The sequence below is a fragment of the Carcharhinus amblyrhynchos genome, unplaced genomic scaffold (assembly GCF_965287045.1).
Source record: "Carcharhinus amblyrhynchos unplaced genomic scaffold, sCarAmb.v2.hapA scaffold_45, whole genome shotgun sequence".
NCBI lineage: Eukaryota > Metazoa > Chordata > Chondrichthyes > Carcharhiniformes > Carcharhinidae > Carcharhinus > Carcharhinus amblyrhynchos.
The window spans coordinates 2317511-2339641 of record NW_027649786.1 but is presented as its reverse complement, the minus strand read 5'-3'; the positions used below and the strand labels follow the sequence as shown (position 1 = coordinate 2339641).

Below are 22131 nucleotides of genomic sequence, written 5' to 3'. Positions count from 1 at the left end.
GACACATCAGGGCTGTGGGTCGGGTGCAGGAAGGTGGGATTAGAAAGGGCACCTGGGTGTCCTCAGACTGGCACAGACAAGATGGGCCGAATGGCCTCCTCCTGTGCTGTAACTTTTCAAAGGTCCTGAAGTGACCACGACACAACACCTAGAAAGTGACACAGCCTAATTCAGTTCGCTTTGTCTTTGTTTATAAAGCTTTGATCTTTAATAAAAAAAATTTATTGTCCTATTTGACGCAGCAATAATTTCCATTCTTTCCTGCTCTGATGAAAAGTCTGTGCGAACAATTTAAATGAAATCTGCCCAGGTTAACTTCTGTCTTTGTTCTGTATTAGAATAATGTAAAAATACAGGATCAAAAATTGAGTGAGGCCAGTTATGGTGGTGATTTCTGGATCAAAATTAGTGAATAAATCTTGTTTATCAGTAATCTGTTTAGATTGCTCATTTTCTCCACCCCTTTCTGGGTGTGGTTTGAATCAGGAAATGAAACTGAAAGTATTTCACTGAACGTTGATCACCCTTTTACTCAGAGTATAGAACAAGGTGATCAGTCTGTCGAGATGGAAGATGAACTTTCCTGTGCTGTTTGCCATGATCTGTATAAAGATCCTGTTTTAATGGACTGTGATCACAGCTTCTGTCGATCCTGTATAACCCAGTACTGGGAGAAAGCTGTCACTGCCTCCTGCCCCATCTGTAGAAAAGAAACTTCCTCCAGGGATCTGAGACCGATCCGCACTCTCTCCAACATCGTGGAACTGTTTGTGAAAAGTGACAAAGGTGATAAAACACAGCAGGAATGCAGCCGTCACCAGGAGAAGCTGAAAGTTTTCTGTAAAACTGACAATCAGCCCATTTGTGTTATTTGTCAGATTTCAAAAAATCATCAAAACCATGAGATGCTGCCAGTGGAAGAAGCTGCTGAAGAGTTTAAGGTGAGGAGATCCTGTGTAAAATAAAACACAGAAACAGATAATGTGACCGATATCTTTGCATCCTGATTGGCCACAGGTGAGGTTCAAAAGAACTGGAGAATGGCCAATGTTGTTCCTCTGAGAACAGAAACAGAGACAATCCCTGTAATTACAGGCCAGTGTCAGTGGTGGGGAAGCTGTTGGAGAAGATGCTGAGAGACAGGATTTATTCACATTTGGAAATGAATGGATTTGATGGCAGCATGGTTTTGTGCAGGGAAGGTCATGTCTCACCAACTTGATTGAGTTTTTTGAGGAGTTGACAAGAATGATTGATGAGGGGAAAGGCTCTGGATATTTTCTATAAAATGTTGTAAGGCATTTAACAGGCTGCTACAAAAGGTAATGTCTCATTGGATCTGGGGTGTGCTGGCTAGATGGATACAGAACTGGCTTGGTCATAGATGACAGAGAGTAGTGGTGGAAGGGTGCTTTTTGGAATGGACATCAGTAATTAGAGGTGTTCCACAGGGATCAGTACTCGGACCTTTGTTGTTTGTAATATATATAAATGATCAGGAGGAAAGTGTAAGTGGTCCGTTAGTAAGTTTATGGATGACACAAAAAATGGCGGAGTTGCAGATAGTGATCGGGATTGTCAAAGGATACAGCAAGATATAGACATATTGCTGACTTTGGCAGAGAAATGGCAGATGGAGTTTAATCCAGACAAATGTGAGATGGTGCATTTTGGAGGATCAAATTCAGATGCAAATTAGGTAGTAAATGATTTGATTTGATTTATTATTGTCACATGTATTCGTATACAGTGAAAAGTATTGTTTCTTGCACGCTATACAGACAAAGCATACCATTCATACAGAAGGAAATGAGAGAGTGCAGAATGCAGAAGCACTGGGGTTTGCTTAACTATAGTGTCGGCATGGGGGGACCAGTACATGTAGGTGATCTGGACACCTAAAACCTTGAAGCTTTTGACCATTTCTACATTGTCCTCTTTGATGTAGACAGGGGCCTTTTCTCCATTATACTCCTTGAAGTCGATGCCTGTCCCCTTCGTTTTGTTGACATTGAAGGAGAGATTATTGTCATTGCACCAGTTCACCAGATTCTCTGTCTCATTCCTGTACTCTGTCTCATCATTGTTTGAGATCCGACCCACTACGACGGTGACATCTGCAAACTTGAAACTTGAGTGGAGGGGAATTTGGCCACACAAGGAGTATAGTAGGGAGTTGAGAACATAGCCTTGTGGGGCACTGGTATTGAGAATGATTGTGAAGGCGGTGTTGTTACCTATCCTTACTGATTGTGGTCTGTTATAAAACATTAGTTAGGCCACACCTGAAGAACTGCGTTCAGTTCTTATTGCTACACTACTGGAAGGTCAAGGATGTTTTGGAGAGCGTGCAAAGATGATTTACCAGGATGTTCCCTGTTCTGGGGCGTTTTAGGTACAAGGAGAAGTTGGATTAACTTGGATTGTCTTCACTGTAAAGACGGGGGCTGAGGGTGACCTCATAGAGATCTATTAGGAGGCACAGATAAAATGAATAGTCAGAGGCTTTTTCCAAGGGTGGAAAGGTAAATTACAAGAGGGCACAGGTTCAAGTTCAGAAGTGGAAAGTTGAAAGGAGACGTACGGGGAAAGTTTTTCACACAGAAGGTGGAGGGGGCCTGGAACACACTGCCAGTGGAGATGGTGGAATTAGGCACATTAGCAAAGTTCAAGGTACATCTTGATAGACACATGAACAGGAAGTGAACAGAGGGATAGAAACCACAAATGGACAATAAGTAGTAGGCCTAAATAAGGATTAGGAATCGGTGCAGGCTGGATGGGCTGATGGGCCTGTTCCTGTGCTGTTTTGTTCTTTGGAATCCTGAACAGGGAACATAGATTTGGGTTTTATTGTCTCTCAATTTTTATCATTTAATTACTCAGTCTTTCGATGAACTGCCATTTGTATTGCTGCTTCAGAAACCAGGCAGAGATTTTAGGATGTGTTTAACTTCCAAATCTGAGTCTGCCCTCATTCAGTAGTAATTTGTTCTTTTGAGACTTTAACAATTTAGGTAATAGGAGACAATAAGAACTAGGAGTGGGAGTAGGCCATCTGGCCCCTCGAGCCTGCTCTGCCATTCAATAAGATCATGGCTAATCTTTTCGTGGACTCAGCTCCACTTACCCGCCTAGTCACCGTAACCCTTAATTCCTTTACTGTTCAAAAATTTACGAGGCATAGATAGACTGGATAGTCAGAGGCTTTTTCCTACAGTGAAAAGGTAAACTACAAGAGGGCACAGGTTCAAGGTGAGAGGAGAAAAGTTGAAGAGAGACATACGGGGAAAGTTTTTCATGCAGATGGTGGAGGAAGCCTGGAACGCACTGCTTGTGGAAGTGGTGGAAGCAGGCAATCTAGTGATGTAACTCAGAAAACATTTATTAAGCAACAAACGTAATATTTAACAAACTGGACGGTGACTTTCCTGACTCAAAGTGGTTCTTATTTCCTGATCCAGTCTCATGCACAATGTAACATGTGGTCCAATCGTGCTCTCTCTCTCTCTCTCTGTCTGTCCCTTTCAGTTCTGAGTTCTCCTGCTCTTCTCTCTCTGTCTGTCTGTCTGTCCTTGTCCATTCTGAGTTCTCCTGCTCTTCTCTCTCTGTCTGTCTGTCTCTTTCAGTTCTGAGCTCTCTTGCTCTCAGTTGGGTAGCAGTCTCTTTGGTTTCAAATTCAGCACCTGCCTGGCAGTTCAAAGCTTTTCATTCTTTCAAACCACAGCCCATCTGCCTGATTAATCATGTTTTTGAATTCTGATTGGCTTGAGCAGCACACTATCAGTCCCTGATTGGTTTAGATGGTGCAGGATCAGTTTCTGATTGGTTTGTCAACATCTATGGGTCATTCCCTGTTGACTTCTGATTGGCCCTCTAATGTGTCAATTGTTTGTGGGATCATACCTCCCTTTATATCTTTTTCTGTCATTTTATTCAATTTTATGATTTTCCACTGAGATTACAGATGTCTTTAGAATGTTTCGGCAGCCATGTATTTGGTTTTTTGATTTGATTTATTAATGTCACGTGTATTAGCATACAGTGAAAAGCATTGTTTCTTGCGCGTTGCACAGACAAAGCATACTGTTCATAGAGAAGGAAAGAAGAGAGTGCAAAATGTAGTGTTGGTTAAGGTGTAGAGAAAGAGAAAGATTTGAGATACAAGTGTGTATTATGTCAGTAATACTCAATGTTTGGGCTCTTTTTCCCAGGTGCCTAATTGATGTAAAGATATCAATATTGTTTGTTCAGTAGAGCTCTCATTAAGACAGATGTTTATCAGTGTGCTTTGAAAGAACAAATTTGTAATTACCTGTTTTTGTCATATCTGCCAGTGTTTGTTATGAAATAATTAAAAATAATGAGAGAACTGAGTGGTGCATAGCCTTACAAAAATGACAAACTTCCAGAAATTACAGGAAGTGTATATGTATTTTATATAGAATCAGCGCAGAAAGATTATTAATGTCTTAAAGTTGGTTACAGGACACAAATATAAAAACAGCAGAATACATTCTATGTTCATCGAAATAAAAGTCAAGAGAACTACATCGTTATAAAAACTGATTACAGAACTTAACAGAACCAAAGATGATTATTTATAATACTAAAGTGATCAGATCACTTCAACAGCAAAGACAGAGTAATGAAAAGGTTGCCACACGGTGGGTTACATAACCAGTTAGTGGAGCTTTATTACAGAGGTGTTGCTTGCTTACAGCCCCAGATAGAAGCAGGGGAAAATCTTCCAAAGGCCTCTGATAATATCACCACGTATTCATGTGACACACTTTACACCAAAATATTGGTTTAAAATACATAACATCCTTTCCCTTTTACTCCAATAGCATGACTACTGACATTAACTTTAACGCTGACTCACTATGAACAATAATTATTTTACCAAGTATCATTATATACAGTTTTATATCGATACAATCAGTTCAAGAGTCTTTTACATGGATGTCAGTTCTGCTTAGGGAAAACTGTCATTTGGAAGCCTTTGCTTTCATGCTCTCGATAGTCCGTTCACCACTTGGCTCAGGTACAATAGCTGATAAAATTGTTTCTGAATTCAGCTCATTTGTGATCATAGGTTCAGGGATTTCCAAACCTTGAGGGTCATCAGTTTGCACCGTATAAGAAATAGGTCCCACCTGCGAGTGTTATGGCAGATACCCACCTCTCACTTATTTAATCATTAACGAAGCTACCAACTAATTCTAAATAATTATTAAACCTAAACTTTTGTACATCAGAGAGTGAAAGATTCGCTTTAAATGGAGTTTGACTTCTGACCAACAACAAAATATTTGTCTAGCACCTTTACTGTAATGAACCATCCTGAGGCCCTTCACAGGAATGTTATAAAGTTAAATGAGCCACATCAGGCAAGTTGGGACAGATGGAGCAAAACTTGGAAGCAGGAAGCAAATCACAGAGGTGGGGTTTTTGGGAATGTTTTCAAGGTTGAGAGGTGGAGAATCGGAAAAATTTAGGGAAAAAATTCCAGAGCTCAGGACCTCAGCAGTTAGAAGTAAACTTACCAATAGGGGAGGAATTAAAATCAGGGATAATCAAGAGGTCAGAATTCGATGAGAGCAGATTTCTCAGAACATTGTGGGGCTGAAGGAGATTATAGAAATAGAGAGGAGCAAAGACATGGACAGATTTTAAACAAAGGACATGGAAGATTTAAGCTGCTGGAGGCTCGGATTGCCCCAGATAGATGACCAAGAACTCATGAGTGAATTTAGGATAGTGTAAGTGTATTAAGAAGTTTAGATACGATGTACAATCTAAACAGGCAGAAAAGGCATACGACCCGAAATAAGTTTGTCTGTTTACTGTATCTTTATATCCATGATGTTTTTTTTTTACCCATTGGGGAATAGTGGAAGATTTTTGAGCTGATTATCAGCCTGTTGAACCACGTTGAAAACTGTTTCTGTGGCCAACAAGTCCTGGTGTTGGAATTTGAACCCAGAGCTTCTGGTCTGAGTTGGGGCGCTACCACTACACCAAAAGACCTCCTGTCCCGAACAAGAGGGGAGAATTTACTGGTCCAATCGGACAAATGAAAGGGAGAATCAGGGGGTGCTGATCTCCATGTTTAGGTGGCAGTCTCCTCAACGGATCAGATCTGAGTTCTGCAGTCCTGTCACATCCAGTCATGAATGGTGGTGTACAATTAAACAACTCACTTGAGGAGGAGGATCCGCAAATAGCCCCACACTGAGTGATGGAGGAGCCCAGCACGTCAGTGCAAAAGATAAGGCTGAAGCATTCGCAGCAATCGTCAGCCAGAAGTGCTGAGTGGATGATCCATCTTAGCTTCCTCCAGTGGTCCCCAGCATCACAGATGCCAGTCTCCAGCCAATTCAGTTCACTCCATGTGATATCAAGAAACGGTTGGAGGCACTGGATACTGCAAAGGCAATGGACGCTGATAAGATTCCGGCAACAGTACTGAAGGCTGGTGCTCCAGAACTTGCCGCTCCCCTAGCCAAGCTTTTCCAGTACACTTACAAAACTGGCATGTACCCAACAATGTGGAAAATTGCCCAGGTGTGTCCTGTACACAAAAAGCAGGACAAATCCAACCCGACCAATTACCGCCCAATCAGCCTACTCTCGATCATCAGTAAAGTGAGGGAAAGGGTCATCGACAGTGTTATCAAGCAGCGCCTGCTCAGCAATAACCTGCTCAGTGACACCCATTTTGGGTTTCGGCAGGGTCACTAGCTTAATTCCAAATGTGAGGTGAGAATGACAGTCCTTGAGATGAAGGCTGCATTCGACCGAATGTGGCATCATGGAGCCCTCGGACAATTGGAATCAATGAGTATTGGATGCAAACTCTCCACTGGTTGGAGTCATATCTGGCACATAGGAAGATGGTTGTGGTTGTGGAGGGTCAGTCATCTCAGCATCGGGACATTCCTGCAGGAGTCCCTCAGGAATCCCCATTATTAATATCCTTGGGGTTACCATTGACCAGAAACTCACTTCCTGCTTCTCAAAATCTATCCACCATCTACAAGTCACAAGTCAGGAGCGTGATGGATTGTTTGGATGGGTGCATCTCTAACAACACTCAAGAAGCTCGACACCATCCAGGACAAAGCAGCAGGCTTGATTGGCACCACATCCACTCCCTCCACCACTGACGCTCAGTAGCATATCTATAAATTACTTCGGACTTTATAGAGTTATTATGTGGTGATATCTTAAAGATAAGAACAGATAAAATCCAGGAGTTGTTTAACCAGGAGCCAGTGTACGTTAGCAAGCGTCAGGTAGTGTCAACAAAGATTGACAAAAAAGTTGATAAAGGAGGGTAGAAGAAGCTATGAAGCCGGGCTAGCGCTTAATATAAAAAAGGATAGCAAGAGTTTTTATAAATATATAAAAAGGAAGAGGCTGGCTAGGGTGAACGTTGGTCCCTTAGAGGATGAGAAAGGGGACCTAGTGGTAGGGGATGGGGATATGGCTAAGGTCTTGAATAACTTTTTTGTTTCTGTCTTCACGGAGGAGGACGTGAATAATTTGCCGGGTGTTAGCGATGGAAAGGTGGTAGGACTGGAGGGTCTTAATGACATTACTGTTACTAGAGAGGTGGTGCGCGACAGACTGGAGGGGCTGATTGTGGACAAGTCCCCAGGACCGGATGGAATGCATCCGAGGGTTCTGAAAGAAATGGCGGAGGTTATAGTGGATGCCTTGGTGGTTATTTTCCAGACGTCGCTGGATTCCGGGGAAGTGCCGGATGATTGGAAAACGGCTAATGTTACGCCGTTGTTTAAGAAGGGTGCCAGGCAAAAGGCGGGGAATTATAGGCCGGTTAGTTTAACGTCTGTGGTAGGTAAAATGTTAGAATCCGTCATTAAGGAGGAAATTGCGAGGCATCTTGAAGGGAATTGCTTGATAGGGCAGACGCAACACGGTTTCATTAAAGGGAAGTCGTGTCTGACAAATTTACTGGAGTTCTATGAGGATGTGTCTAGGGCGGTGGATAGAGGAGAGCCGTTGGATGTGGTCTTTCTGGATTTTCAGAAGGCGTTTGATAAGGTACCTCACAAGAGGTTACTGCAGAAGGTCAGAGGACATGGAGTTGGGGGTAGGGTGTTAGCGTGGATAGAGGATTGGTTGTCAAATAGGAGGCAGAGAGTGGGGGTCAATGGGTGCTATTCGGATTGGCGGTTGGTGACTAGTGGGGTGCCCCAGGGGTCGGTGCTGGGGCCTCAGCTATTTACCATTTATATAGATGATCTGGAGGAGGGAACCGAGTGTAGGGTGTCGAAATTTGCTGATGACACCAAGATTGGGGGAAAGGCAAATTGCGTGGAGGGTGTGGAGAGTCTGCAGAAGGATCTAGATAGGCTGGGCGAATGGGCCAGGAAATGGCAAATGGAATTTAATGTTGGCAAGTGTGAGGTGGTCCACTTTGGTAGGAAGAATGGTAGGAAGGACTATTACTTACGGGGCGAAAAACTGCAGCAGGCGACGGTGCAGAGGGACCTCGGGGTCCTTGTGCATGAGTCGCAAAAACCCAGCCTGCAGGTGCAGCAGGTGGTCAGGAAGGCGAATGGGATGCTGGCCTTCATAGCGAGGGGGATTGAATATAAAAGTAGGGAGGTCTTGCTGCAGCTGTATAGGGCATTGGTGAGGCCGCAGCTGGAGTACTGTGTGCAGTTTTGGGCGCCGCACCTGCGCAAGGATATTTTGGCCTTGGAGGGAGTGCAGAGGAGGTTTACTAGGCTGATACCGGAGTTGAGGGGGTTGAGCTATGAGGAGAGGCTGAATAAACTGGGCTTGTACTCGTTAGAGTTTAGAAGAATGAGGGGAGATCTCATTGAGACGTATAAGATGATGAATGGGATGGATAGGATAGAGGTGGAGAGACTCTTCCCGCTCAAAAAAGACAGTAGGACTAGGGGGCACAGCCTCAAGATAAAGGGGGGGCGGTTTAGAACGGAGTTGAGGAGGAACTTCTTCACTCAAAGGGTGGTGAATATCTGGAATTCTCTGCCCGTTGAAGTGGTGGAGGCAGCCTCGCTAAATATTTTTAAGAAGCGGGTTGATGGGTTTTTGATAAGAGAGGGGATTAAGGGTTATGGGGAGAGGGCGGGAAAGTGGAACTGAGCCACGACAGATCAGCCATGATCTTATTGAATGGCGGGGCAGGCTCGAAGGGCCAGATGGCCTACTCCTGCTCCTATTTTTTATGTTCTTATGTTCTTATGATTGGAACTTGGTGTGAGGAAGGAGAGGGGCAGCAGAGGTTTGGATGGTCTCAGGAGGGTAGAATGTGGGACAGCAGTCAGGAGGTGAGTTGGAATATTCTGGAGGGAGCGATGGTGTGACTGAACTTCTGTTTAAAATTCAAACTTGACAGGTTTTTCTCCATTGGTCAAGGTATTGCCCTGGAAGAGTGAACCAGGGAATGTTTGTTCCTCAAACTTTTGTTTGAATGTAAAAGGTGGAATGTGTGGATATGCTCCTTGTGTCGGTTAAGGACAGGGACTGTGTGTGAATATTTGTGGCTTCTAGTATATGTCAGTGAGCCATATTGTGAGCCTGACTGATAATCCTAAATTGTGCAATGGAATTCTGAACACAATCAGGATTGTTTCGAAATATTGGTGAACTGCAGATTCAATCCAGGAAGTTACCTGTTACATGCTGCATTCTCCATGGCAATGACTCCAGCAATCAGAATAGACTTGCCAACCATTCAGTACTCTCTTCTCATGCAGTTTAAATTGTTCCCTGACTGTTGGTAATTTCTTGTGAGTTGTCCCATGAGTGCAAGGTGAAAAGTTTTGACAGCATGTTTCTTTTTCAGTAAAAACTGCTGAATGTGAAGCAAAAAGAGCCTCATAATAAAAGTATTCAGATCTTTAATTTGAACATTATGGTATTCAATTTGGGGTATTTAATTCTGAAAATGTACAAACTAATTATCATTCCTTGTTCAGGAGGAACTGCGAACCGAACTGGATCTGATCCAAGAGAAGCAGGACGAATGTGATGATATAAAGAGTGACTTTGAGGAAACATTAACCCACATTCAGGTAATTCTCATCTTTTGTTCAACATTTTATACAGAATTAGTGATGTCCAGAATTGTTCTGTGCAGAAGTCTGATCTCCATATTGTAAAATGGAAAAGGTGCAAAAGATATATGTATATGATGATCCCAGAAGTCAGAGATTATACCTTTCTGGAAAGGTCAAACCAGCTGGAAAAAAGAAGCTGTGAGGTGACCCAATTGAGTTCTTTGAAATTATGAAAGGGTTTGACGGTGTAGATACAGGGAAAATGTTTTATTTGAAATTTAAATTCCAAGATTGTCACCAATAAACCAAATAGAAAAGTCAGCAAATCGATCCTCAGTTAGAGATTCCTCTCCTGAATAAATTATCATCTGGTAATCTATTGTCCAGTGCAACTAATCTATAATCAATTATTTCACTGCATTCATTTTATTAATATAAAATAAGCTCCATCTTCTGAATCAATATCATCTGGTAATCTTGGTCTCGCTGTATTAGAGAATAGTTTATTCTACATATAATAACTCATATACATTTCAATAAAGTTTAAAGTTTTTAAACTTTACTTATTAGTGTCACAAGTAGGCTTACATTAACACCACAATGAAGTTACTGTGAAAATCCCCCAGTTGTCACACTCCAGCACCTGTTCAGGTACACTGAGGGAGAACTTAGCATGGTCAATGCACCTAGCCAGCACATCTGGTGAAGAAAACATTCGGCATGCTTGGTTTCATTAGTCAGAAAATTGAATTACAGGAGTTGGACGTCTTGTTGCACTTGTACAAGACATTGTAAGGCCACACTTGGAATACTGCGTACAGTTCTGGTCACCCTATTATAGAAGGGATATTATTAAATTAGAAATAGAGCAGAAAAGATTTACTAGGATGCTACTGGGACTTGATGGTTTGAGTTATAAGGAGAGGTTGGATACACTGGGACTTTTTTCTTGGAGCGTAGGAGGCTTAGGGGTGATCTTAAAGAGGTTTATAAATAATGAGGGCATAAATAAGGTAGACAGTCAACATCTTTTTCCTAAGGTCTGGGAGGCTAAAACTAGAGGCCATAGGTTTAAGGTGAGAGGAGAGAGATACATAAGGGTCCAGAGAGATAATTTTTTCATGCAGAGGGTGGCGAGTGTCTGGAACGAGCTGCCAGAGGTAGTAGTAGAGGTGGGTACAATTTTGTCTTTTAAAAAGCATTTAGACAGTTATGTGGGGATGACTGGTATAGAGGGATATGGGCTAAATGCGGGCAATCGAGACTAGCTTAATAGTAAAACCTGGGCGGCATGGACAAGTTATGTTGAAGGGCCTGTTTCCATGCTGTAAAGCTCTGTGACACTATGATTCTATCTTTCGGACTGTGGGAGGAAACCGGATCATCTGGAGAAAACCCATGCAGACACGGAGAAGAAATAAATAATCAGGATTGGGAATTAACAGGATTGGGAATGTTTTTCTCTCTAACATTCCAACAAGAACAGAACTGCTCAGGCTGAACAACCTTTTAAACATCCTCATTTGATTTTTCAATCTCACTGATATTTTCTAAAGGATCAAAGTGTAAAGACAGAGAAACAGATTAAAGCTGAATTTGAAAAACTTCACCAGTTTCTCCGTGAGGAAGAGAGGATTGTGTTGGAAGATCTGAAACTGGAGAAAGAGAAAAAGAGTCAGGAGATGAAGGAGAGGATTGAGAAGATAACGGAGGAAATCTCATCGCTTTCAATCACTGTTCAGAATATTGAACAAGAGCTGAGTGAACAGGACAATATCAAGTTTTTAACGGTAACTGTTTCTTTATTTTTCTCTGCTTCACCGTCTTGAAGAGTGAGCAGGTTGTGTCGTCAAAATCTAGAATAGAAAAGTCACTGACCAAAATTACCCCAATCACCTGTGACATGTGGATTTCTCTGTCTCACACTAAGATCACTAATAGCTGTCTTTAACATGGAAATGACTAAATCTGGAGCTTGTTTAGTGTAATATTACAGAAGGATAGTTTCATCAAATTAAATAATGCAGAAAATCAGCTTCATATAGAATGAGAAACCCTCAGAATGGTCAGACCATTCTCCCCTGAGTTGGCCTGTGTGATGCACGTGTCCACCTCCTCGCCCACCATAGGAATTGACACGGGCGAGGGGGCGGACAGTGGGAAGGTCCATTGACTTTGGGCGTGACTTTATGGTTTTGGGATGAGTGAAGCTGCAAAATCCCATCCATAGCAGTTTTTTATGTTTTGGGGAATGTTTTTAAGTTCAGCTTTTTTGCCAAAGGTGATTAGTCTGACTGGAGGGAATACAGTTCAGGTCCTGGGAGAGCAGAATAATTAGTGTTCAACCTGGCAAGTGATTAGGTTAAGTGGAGTTAAGTTTGTTTACTTAAGTTCTCCTGGGATTTCAGATTAGAATGATTGACAGGGTTGTGTGATGTTGTGGTTTATGTGTAGTCCTGGATCTGTAGCAAGTAGAAAAGACTTTTGCAGAAAGGAGTTGAAGTTTGGCAGTTCAGGTTGAAGTTAGGAGAGCCCTGCAGGTTTCTGAAAGCTCCCTTTGAAAACTCCAAGGCTGTCTACACTCATTCCAGCAAATATATTTGCAATTGCTAACTGGATTTAAAATGGTTTTTATACTGGAAAGTAGAGTTGTTTCTTTTCATGTTTAATGATTGTTCAAAGAGTTGGGTAAGCTGTTCCATTTTATTAGAGTCACACTTATACCGTGTTGTGAATAAAACTTGTTTTGACAAAGGTTCCCGAATTTGTCAGTGGAATGACTCCTAGAGTGAAGTATCCTTTCCTCACAGCTATGCAAAAATGGAAAATTTGTTGGGGTCTCTTCTAGCTTCATAATATACCTGGGGTTCTGGTCTTGGACCCTAATGGTCTGAGACATGTGAACTACAATTCAGGATCCACTCAAGCAGTACTTTTGTATCTGCAAAAATATACTTTATTTGTACAGTGTCTGAAAGACGTCTTACAAAATTTCAAATTATTATCACAGTAAAGCGCAGTGATGTTTACATATTGTCCAGAATTCCTGAAGATCTGATGTGCTTCATGAGAACATTACATATGTTTCAATCCTCGATCTTTTGGCTAAAATCAAGTGTAGTATTGATGTGCTGAACTTGTTTAAGGTCACAAGGTTACATTAAGGCTTCATTTGAAGCAATTTTTTAAAGCAGTATCTCGGCCTTTTGGTTAAGATGCAAATGAGATCGAGCCTTGGAGGAGGTGCAATGCCTGCTCCAATCAGCTTGGATCATGGAGATCAAACCCAGTAAGAAGTCTCACAACACCAGGTTAGAGTCCAACCAGTTTATTTGATGTTAATCCCACAAGCTTTCGGAAACGGTGTTCCTTCATCAGGTGTGTGGAAGTCCAATACCAGCATCTCTACATCATGACGATGAAACCCAAGGCAGGTAGTGAGAAGCCTGTCTTGTCAGCTTGGATCGGGAATGTCTCACTTGCTGACACTCTGAATTGGACTTTGATTGGATTGGACACATAAACAAAAAATATATCTTTTCATTAGAGTGCAATTCATTTCAAACAACAGACATTGGTCATGTTGCACTCTGCAGTGTTTCAATACATTTCTATAGAGTTAGAATTAAGCACACAGTCTGAGGGGTTTGATAGTTACTAGCCCCTTGTGTCATTGGCTGAATGGTCTTACACAATGGCCTTTCTCCATTGTGCCACTGCGGTGGCTGTCCCTGTGAACAGCTCGTAGAGCACAGAGTCCCGTGTCACGGAGCTACTTGGGATGAACCTCAACAAATACCACTACATCTCTCTCCAGACTGTCATGCAAAGGCACATTCCACAAGGAGCTTGTGACTGTCTCTTCGCCCACAAATAACTTTGACAGTCTGCTCAGGGAACCATCCGACAGGATCCATCATTTCCGTTTCCCTCAGGGCCTCGAGGACATTCAGTGTAGACTGCTGCTTGATGGACTTATGGATTTAAAAAAGTGCTTTTTCTGAACACATTTTTCTATGAGGGACAGGTGAAACAGCATAATCCAACTACTTGGAGCATTCTATGGAAATGTGACCAGATCCATCCTTTGCAACATCGGGGATAGGTAGAACCTCAGTACTTGGCGGTACTTTGTATTTGTGTCCTGAGGAACTATCAAGTAGATAAGGTTGTTAAGAAGGCATACGGCGTCTTGGCGTTTATTGGTAGGGGGATTGAATTTCGGAGTCGCAGCGTCATGTTGCAACTGTACACAACTCTGGTGCGGCCGCACTTGGAGTACTGTGTGCAGTTCTGGTCCCCACATTACAGGAAGGATGTGGAGGCTTTGGAGAGGGTGCAGAGGAGGTTTACCAGGATGTTGCCTGGTATGGAGGGGAGGTCCTATGAGGAGAGACTGAGGGATTTGGGGTTGTTTTCGCTAGAAAGAAGGCAGCTAAGAGGGGATCTTATTGAAACATATAAGATGATTAGAGGTTTAGATAGGGTGGATAGTGATAGCCTTTTTCCTCGGATGGAGAAAGCTAGCACGAGGGGGCATGGCTTTAAATTAAGGGGTGGTAGTTATAGGACGGATGTCAGGGGTAGGTTCTTTACCCAGAGGGTGGTGAGGGATTGGAATGCCCTGCCTGCTGCAGCTGTAAATGCGCCTAGTTTGGGGGCGTTTAAGAGATCCGTGGATAGGTTTATGGACGAAAAGGGATTGGTTTAGATTAGTGGGTCATTGTTTTTTAACTGGTCGGCGCAACATCGTGGGCCAAAGGGCCTGTTCTGCGCTGTAATGTTCTATGTTCTATATACAGCTTGATTCAGCCACATATAAAGATGGCCATCAGGATGAAGGTACATATTTTCCTCCCTTATCCAGAGATTTGTGAATGGTATCTATTCAGACACAATCCATCTTGGATCTCCAGATGAATCTGAAGATGGCTCGGGTGACTGTTATGGGGGAGGATCGGGGTATGGGCCTGACTTGCACCACATACAGCAACCCTAACAGTATCTCACACCTGGTGACCTGGTTTTTGCCCACAGCGAATAGAGATTATTGCTCCCACATGCACAGTTTCTGCTTTACCTTGGCAATGTGGTCCTTCCAAATATTGGCACCCACCCCAGCCACTCTGAACCATATACCCAGCATTTTTGGGTAATCAGACTTGATGGTGAAAGGGACAGAGGACTGGTCAAAACATTTCCCAAAGAAAATTTTAAAGTGAATCTCGTTAAACAATAAATTAAATCCAATAATTGGACTTTGATCAGGATTTTACAATTGGATTGTAACTCTGTGAGTTGTGTTGTGCAGGAAGCTGGAGTCATTTGTAATATTGTGGAGTAACTCACAGTCCAGTGAGGACAGTTAGAGGCAGTTCCATAACTTTCTATATTTTCAACGTACTTTTCTGTGGAATCCCGTCTCTTTTTGTGATAAAATGTTCTCCAAACACAAATAGTAATAATTGTTCTTGTTCCACAGAAATTTCCGGATATACAGAAAAGGTAAAATTTACACCCTTGATGTGATTTTTATTTCTAACATATTTCTCCCCGAGTCTGGAATGATCCAACACTGACCTTTATCTCCTGTTTCAGAGTGAAGCGAACTCTCCCAGAGCCACAGAAGGTTTACCCTTTAATAAATGTGGGGAAGTACATTTGCTCACTGCAGTACAGAGTGTGGAAAAAGATGCTGACAGTGATTAACACAGGTGGGTGTGAGCTTCCTGACACCAGCTATTAAATAGCTCTCTATCATTTGTAGAAGGGAGCAGTCTCTTTAAAGTAAATATATAATTGTATTTGTATCAGATCAGATTTTACTTCAGTCAATTTTCTGTTAAAATACAGAATTTTCAGATCAGAGAGTCAGAGGACCAGCTCCACCTGCTCGACACTCGCGGTATTGGGAAGGGAAATTGTCCATTCAACCTCCCTTTGTGGATCATTAATCAGCATTCTGTTTTCCTTTTTCCTTCTTCCACAAAACTAGAGCCATCAACATAAATAGCTCATCCCTCAGGGTTGATTCCTGCCCTGAATCCTCCCCCAGTTTCCGAAACACCCTGTACCGTACAAGTATGGGCTTCTCCCGGATAGTTGAGCTGAGTTTAGGGTCATCCATTCTGTCTACCTTAATGTTTTTCCCACTTAGCAATAAAGTCCAGCTGGTTATTCTGACACTAGATCCTGTTCCTTCTGTGATTTTTGTGTCTAACAATAGTTGGATTGGATTGTGGTGGGTCAGTAATGTAAGAGACTGGGTGCGGGTGAAAACAGTAAAATATTTCACTGTCCAACAGCTCACTAACAGATGTCCCTCACAGGTGGAAAATCCCTTTTCCAGGTCTGCTGGGACTCTGCTCACATCGGTTCCCGGTCACAAGTGACTGTTTGTTTCCTGCAGAAGGACTTCACTGAAACTGATGTCAGTGGCTGCAGCTTCCAGATAAAAGTCCTTGTCGGGGTCCACAGCTCCCAGAGCTGGGCCAGTCTGCAAGTCCATTTTCAGTTTAATGAAAGCCTTTTCACATTTATCATCTCAGTCCCAATACTCGCTGTTCCACTCGAGAGGCTACTGCCTTTTCCAGCTCTTTCTCCACGATCTTAAGGAAAGTCTGTTGGTTTTGCGGCTGGGACACGGGGGTGGGATGATTTTCCCCAAAAACTAAGCTCCCAACAGGCAGGAATACGGGAGATTTTCCCATCTATTTTTTGGGCGAGTTTAGTTGAATGAATTTGCGGCACTGAGTGTATCACAGAGTCAAGGGATTTCCGTTGGTGGGGCGAGTGCACATGCACTGATTTCTCAGTCTGCCGGGAGATTGGTTGACAAGCGCATCCCCCCCTCACCTCCCCCGGTCGCCTGATGGTCAGACCCGGTATCTGTTGGCCTCCCGATGACCGGACCCGGCCTCTGATCGCCGATCCGGCCCCCCGATGGCCGCCATCTCACTAAAACCCATGTCCACTTTGTCTGGAGGGGGTCCCACCCTAAAACCTAAGGGTTTGGATATCGCTCCAGCCCCTGTATCAGCTGTAAATCTTCCCAATATAATGGATCCTCCTGTAGATCAGAGGAGAGGGTGAATCTACTCCCGTGTTGGACACTCCTGTCTCTACTACCTTTCTCTCCCTCCACTATAATATCTACACATTGTCTATCACACTCATCATACCCGAGTGGACAAGGATACTCAGGCTGGGTACAGTCCCTTCCTGCTGAATTTCCCGGGACACCCTCTCCCTGGGCCACATGGACCTGACCCTGGGGAGTGTTTTCGTGCTGACACCATTTCATTCATCTGTGGGATTTCTGGAAACTCGGGGTGTTTGTCTCGGGTGTCTCTTGACTCCGAGTCCCCTGACTCTGGCCCTTCATTGGTTTCCTCCACTCTCGGACAAACTGTCCACTTCCCCCACAATTGAAACAGGTCGGGATGATCTGCTTTTCCCCGGGTTTAAAGCGCTTCCCCTCTCGCTGCCCCCTCGGTGGGGCCCCGTCATCAGTGACTGGAGTTTCCCTCCGCTGTACAAGGGGAGCCACAGGTTTTGGTGGATCAGGGGCTTCTAACAGGGGCTGCCGGACTGTCCGGTTTCTAACTCACTATCCCTCAAACTGAGGAACACTCACTTCTCCAACCAGCCCCGGGGACACGGCACAGACTAAACCACCATTGACTTGACTCTCTCGCTCTTTAATCCGTCTCTTGTATTCAGCACGGTCCAAGTGTGGCTGCTTGTTTCTGTAACAACCTGATGTTGCCTTCACTCTGTCTCTCTCTCCGCGCCCCCCAGCCTGGCCCCGCCCCCAGTCCCCTTCCTCCCCCCGCCTCACCAGCCATCGAATCGTCCTGGGCCATGCCACGCCCCCCATTCAGGCCCTGCCCCCAGCCTGCACCCGCCCCCACCTAGCCCCGCCCCTCATCCTGACCCCGCCCCCCCAGCCTGTCTCCATTTCTCTCTCTCTCTGTAACGGGGTTTCCTCAGCCTCACTGCAGGGTGTGGTGTCCGGGTAAAACCTTCCCCCCGGGCAGTGTCTTCCCCTTTCCCCTGTGCGCTGTTTAAACTCTTCCCCGGGGGATGAATTTCTAATTCTGGATCATTGCTGATTTTCCCAATCACTAACCGGCTGTGAAAGTTACAGTGAGTCTGACTAACATTTTATCCGTGTCCATCTGTTCCCAGCTCCAGTCACCTTCGACCCTAATACAGCCCGTCCTTACCTTCTCCTGTCTGAGGACCTGAGCACCGTGAGATACACCGGGAAACGGCAGCAGCTCCCCGACAATCCGGAGAGATTTGATCCCTGTCCCTGTGTCCTGGGATCAGAGGGATTCACATCAGGAAAACATTCCTGGGAGGTGGAGGTGGGGAACCAGACAAAGTGGAATGTGGGTGTGGCCAAGGAATCCATCAATAGGAGTATGCTACGGGTCGCTTTTGGTCTCCACGCTGCTGGGTTACTACAGCAGTGTAGTAATTCCCATTGTTGTGACAATATATGTGGAATGGTGAGTCAGGTCTGGTAATCCGAGAGCTGAGACTGTTGCTCGACATTGTTTAATAGAAGTGAATGTAAACCTTGCACTCCCCCACCCATTCTGTCTTCTGTAACTCCTTACCAGATGCCCTCCCCAATTTTTTTCCAGATTTGAAATCAGGCTGATGATTGATACAATATTGGAACTCTAAAATTAAATTCTCAAATATCTTGAAGCTGCTGCAAATCTTGTTCCATTTGGAGTTCACTGCCACAGAAAATCCATCCTGCTTAGAGCAGAATGGGTTCATTCATATCTGATCATTCAAAACCTTAAAATCTTTGCCATCTTCCTGTTGTGACTATCAGTCCCATCGTTAATACTTATATGCAGCTCACCTTGTTAACAGCACTCAGCTGCAGCCACTTTGGGTGAATCACGTACACGGACAGTCCATGCCAGCGAGAATCACACGGAGGCTCTTCCATTACACTAAATGAGGAAAGATTGTGATGCAGGGCGAGCTGAAAAAACCGGAGCAATAACTCCCATTTTCTCACTGCTACGGTACTTAGAACTTTTTGGTAAGTTTGTACCCATCCTGCTGAACATTTTCATTTTGCACTCATCGGGACAAACATAAGAATGTCACAAATACTCGCCTTTTTTGAATTTCAGTAAAAACTGTAACTTCCCTGGTGTATTCTCCATGGCAATGCCTCAACCAATCAGAGTACCTTTGCCAAACAATCAGCAAATTTTCCCTTTTGCAGCACAAATTGTTGGTCCCGTATGAAATTTAGTATTCTTGCATTTGTCCTGATGAGTGCAAGATGAAAAGTTTTGATAGCAGGTCTCTTTATTCAGCAGTGTTCATGTATGTGTTTCTTAGAATCCTGGCCTGGTAATATCAAATAAAAATTGACACTTTGAGTTCATAACACAGTAAAAATGCAACTGATTAAGTTTATTAATTTCAGTTTAAGATTGTGCACCCAGATTTGGAAATAACTTTGAATTACATTTAATGATTCAGAGTCCGAGGCCAGTCTTGTGTGGAGGATTCACTGTCACTCTCCTCCAAAGAGTGATATTTCAGAAAGACAGTGGTGAAGGATAGAACTGGGGCCAATCTTTACACACTTTTATCTGCATTTATTTACAGAATTACATATCAAAAGTATGTGCCTCCGAACCCAACAATGACAGTTTCAGTCTGTATCTACTTATTCCTCTTTTGAACAAATCTAAATAATGAAGTGCCCCATTTGAACACGGCAGGAATAACCCACTGGAGCAAAGATCCAAAATTTAAAAATTTAAATTATTTTACCTGGGCTGATGTTGCACTGAGACACCACCCTTCCACATCACCCCCATAGCCCCCACGTGCTCTGTCTCCAACACTTCCTGTGCTTCTATCTCCGCACTCCCTCCCCGCCTCCACCTCGGCTCCGCAGCATTGGTCATGGAAGACCTCAAGCGTACCGGTGGATAGGTGTGCACCTTATCCTTGAGGGACACCCAGACACAGGTGTAACTGTGGAAGAGAGGCAGGCAGTTACACCAAATGATCCCGTTGACTGCTCACTGCCTGGACCTGTTAATGGTCACCTTTACCAGGCCCAGGAACAGACCAATAAGGAGATCCTCTGCCCGCTCTCCTCAGCACCGTGTGCTCAAAGATCAGGAGAGTGGGGCTGAAGTGCAGCCAGCAATTGAGCAGCATCTCCTTCAGATAATGGAAGAGGAGCTGGAATCTCTCACACTCGATAGAAATATTAAACACAGACTTCTCCAGGTTACAGAAATTACAGGCAGCCTGGGAATGAGTGAGTTGATTTCACTCTCCATTGCACAGGACTGCCGTGTGTAACACCAAATCCCCAATGGACAGAAGGAGGATTCCAAACGGACAGCATCCCATTGGGAGACCGTGCCTCCTCCAGACAAAAGGACAGAATGCCACAGATGGGCAATGAGATCGAGGGAGTGGAAGCTGTGTAAGAGCAGCCCGTACAGGAACCCCCTCTGGGCAGAGTGGAATGGCAGAGAGGGGATTTACCCTCAATCTGACACTCCGGAACCATGGACAGGAGGTGGATTAGCCAAGAAAATGGGCCCTGAATCTGATGTCCACAATACTGGTGATCCACCGTCAAACTGTTTCTCCCGATCCAGGTGGGATTGGTCAGGGTGGATCCTGTGGGCTAGCACAGTGCCAAGGTGAGCAGACATGGTCCTGACAAAGATCCTGTAGTCCGTGCTGAGGAGGGAGACTGAGCACCACTTCGTAAACAGGAGGAGATCGCCCCTCTTGGGCAGCAGGGCAATAATGGAGAGGAATATTTCTCCAGTCACTAGATTTTCCCTCAGGACCCATGTTTAGTCCCCCCGCCACCCCCAAGGACATCCCAGAACATGCTCTATGGTCAGCTTGTCCAGCCCCGGGGACTTACCCCTTGAGAGCCGGTCAGGGACACTGGGTCAGCTCAGTCAGGCACGGGGAAAATCGAGTCACTCAGCACCTTCTGTGCTGACCTTCAACAGATCCTCCCACAAACCTCTGTCAGCATCATCACTGGACAGATCCAGAGAGAAGAGAGCTTGGGAGTCGGCTGGGATCTGGACACTGATACTCTCCGATTCAAGGCTGGGATCCATCATCGTGCAGTGGCCCCAGGAGCTGCTTATGGAGTTGTTGCCTTTTTTCCAGTGAGTAGTGTTAGTTTTGTCACCGGCCGTATCCGCCAGATACCCGCTAGCGTGGCAGCCACCAGACAACTCTTGGTTTCGTTGACACCGTTAGGTTTCCACCAGTCGAGTTCGGAGCGCCAGGGGCAAATTCCCCAGCCGGTAGCCCTCCCGATATATTCCCCTTTTCTCCCGATTGTAGACTTCGACGACCACGGGCTGTCTCGTTCGATCACAGTTTATTATACAATCTTGCAAGATCGGGTGAGCTGGTGCGCACACCTTACACGCGTGGACAACACATTTTATACTGTTTTTCAAACATTGTGATGGCTTGTATTGTGTCATTCCCCCTTATTTGGCTGTTAACCTTGTTAACTTTAAACACTGTAAATGGCTTGTATTGTGTCATTCCTTCAATTAACACTCTCTCAACTCCCATTTTACGCTTAATCTCATCACTGCGGTTATCTGTTTCGTGTAACCTAGTTAACTGTCTGTCATGTGCCTCCCCCTTTCTGTATGCTGCTGAACTCGTCCATCACTGTTGATTGTACTGTTAGCTCTTGCAGCCTTAAAAATTACACTACTTCTCACAATCCCCCCTTTTCTTTTTACTGTCTGTAATTTTTTTTTTTACTAGCATCCCTTTTTCCAGATCTAGTTCAGATATGCGCGAGTAGGTTGTTCCAGTTCGGCTAACATACTATCCACTTGCTCGTCCCAATCTTCATCATCGGGAGACCTATCTAGGAGGGTCTCCCTTTCCTCCCTTTCCAAGTGGATTCCCACCACCCCTCCATCAGTGACATCCCGTTTCATAAGAGCCGTCTCTATCAGTCTCTGCGTTAATCCCCGAATGCAGGGAATAACGCAGCATCCTAAGG

General features: G+C 44.3%; 1 protein-coding gene across 1 annotated transcript; it reads left to right on the top strand.

Annotated features, from left to right (window-relative positions):
- Positions 1 to 552: 552 nt before the first annotated feature.
- On the top strand, positions 553 to 21908 carry LOC145337243 (E3 ubiquitin-protein ligase TRIM35-like). The gene is made up of 8 exons (XM_080182032.1): positions 553 to 941; positions 9984 to 10079; positions 11621 to 11854; positions 15547 to 15569; positions 15663 to 15778; positions 18255 to 18319; positions 21101 to 21508; positions 21888 to 21908. Exons 1-8 carry the CDS (start codon positions 567 to 569, stop codon positions 21906 to 21908), a joined length of 1338 nt encoding a protein of 445 aa, XP_080038158.1. The 5' UTR covers positions 553 to 566.
- The last annotated feature ends 223 nt before the right edge of the window (positions 21909 to 22131 follow it).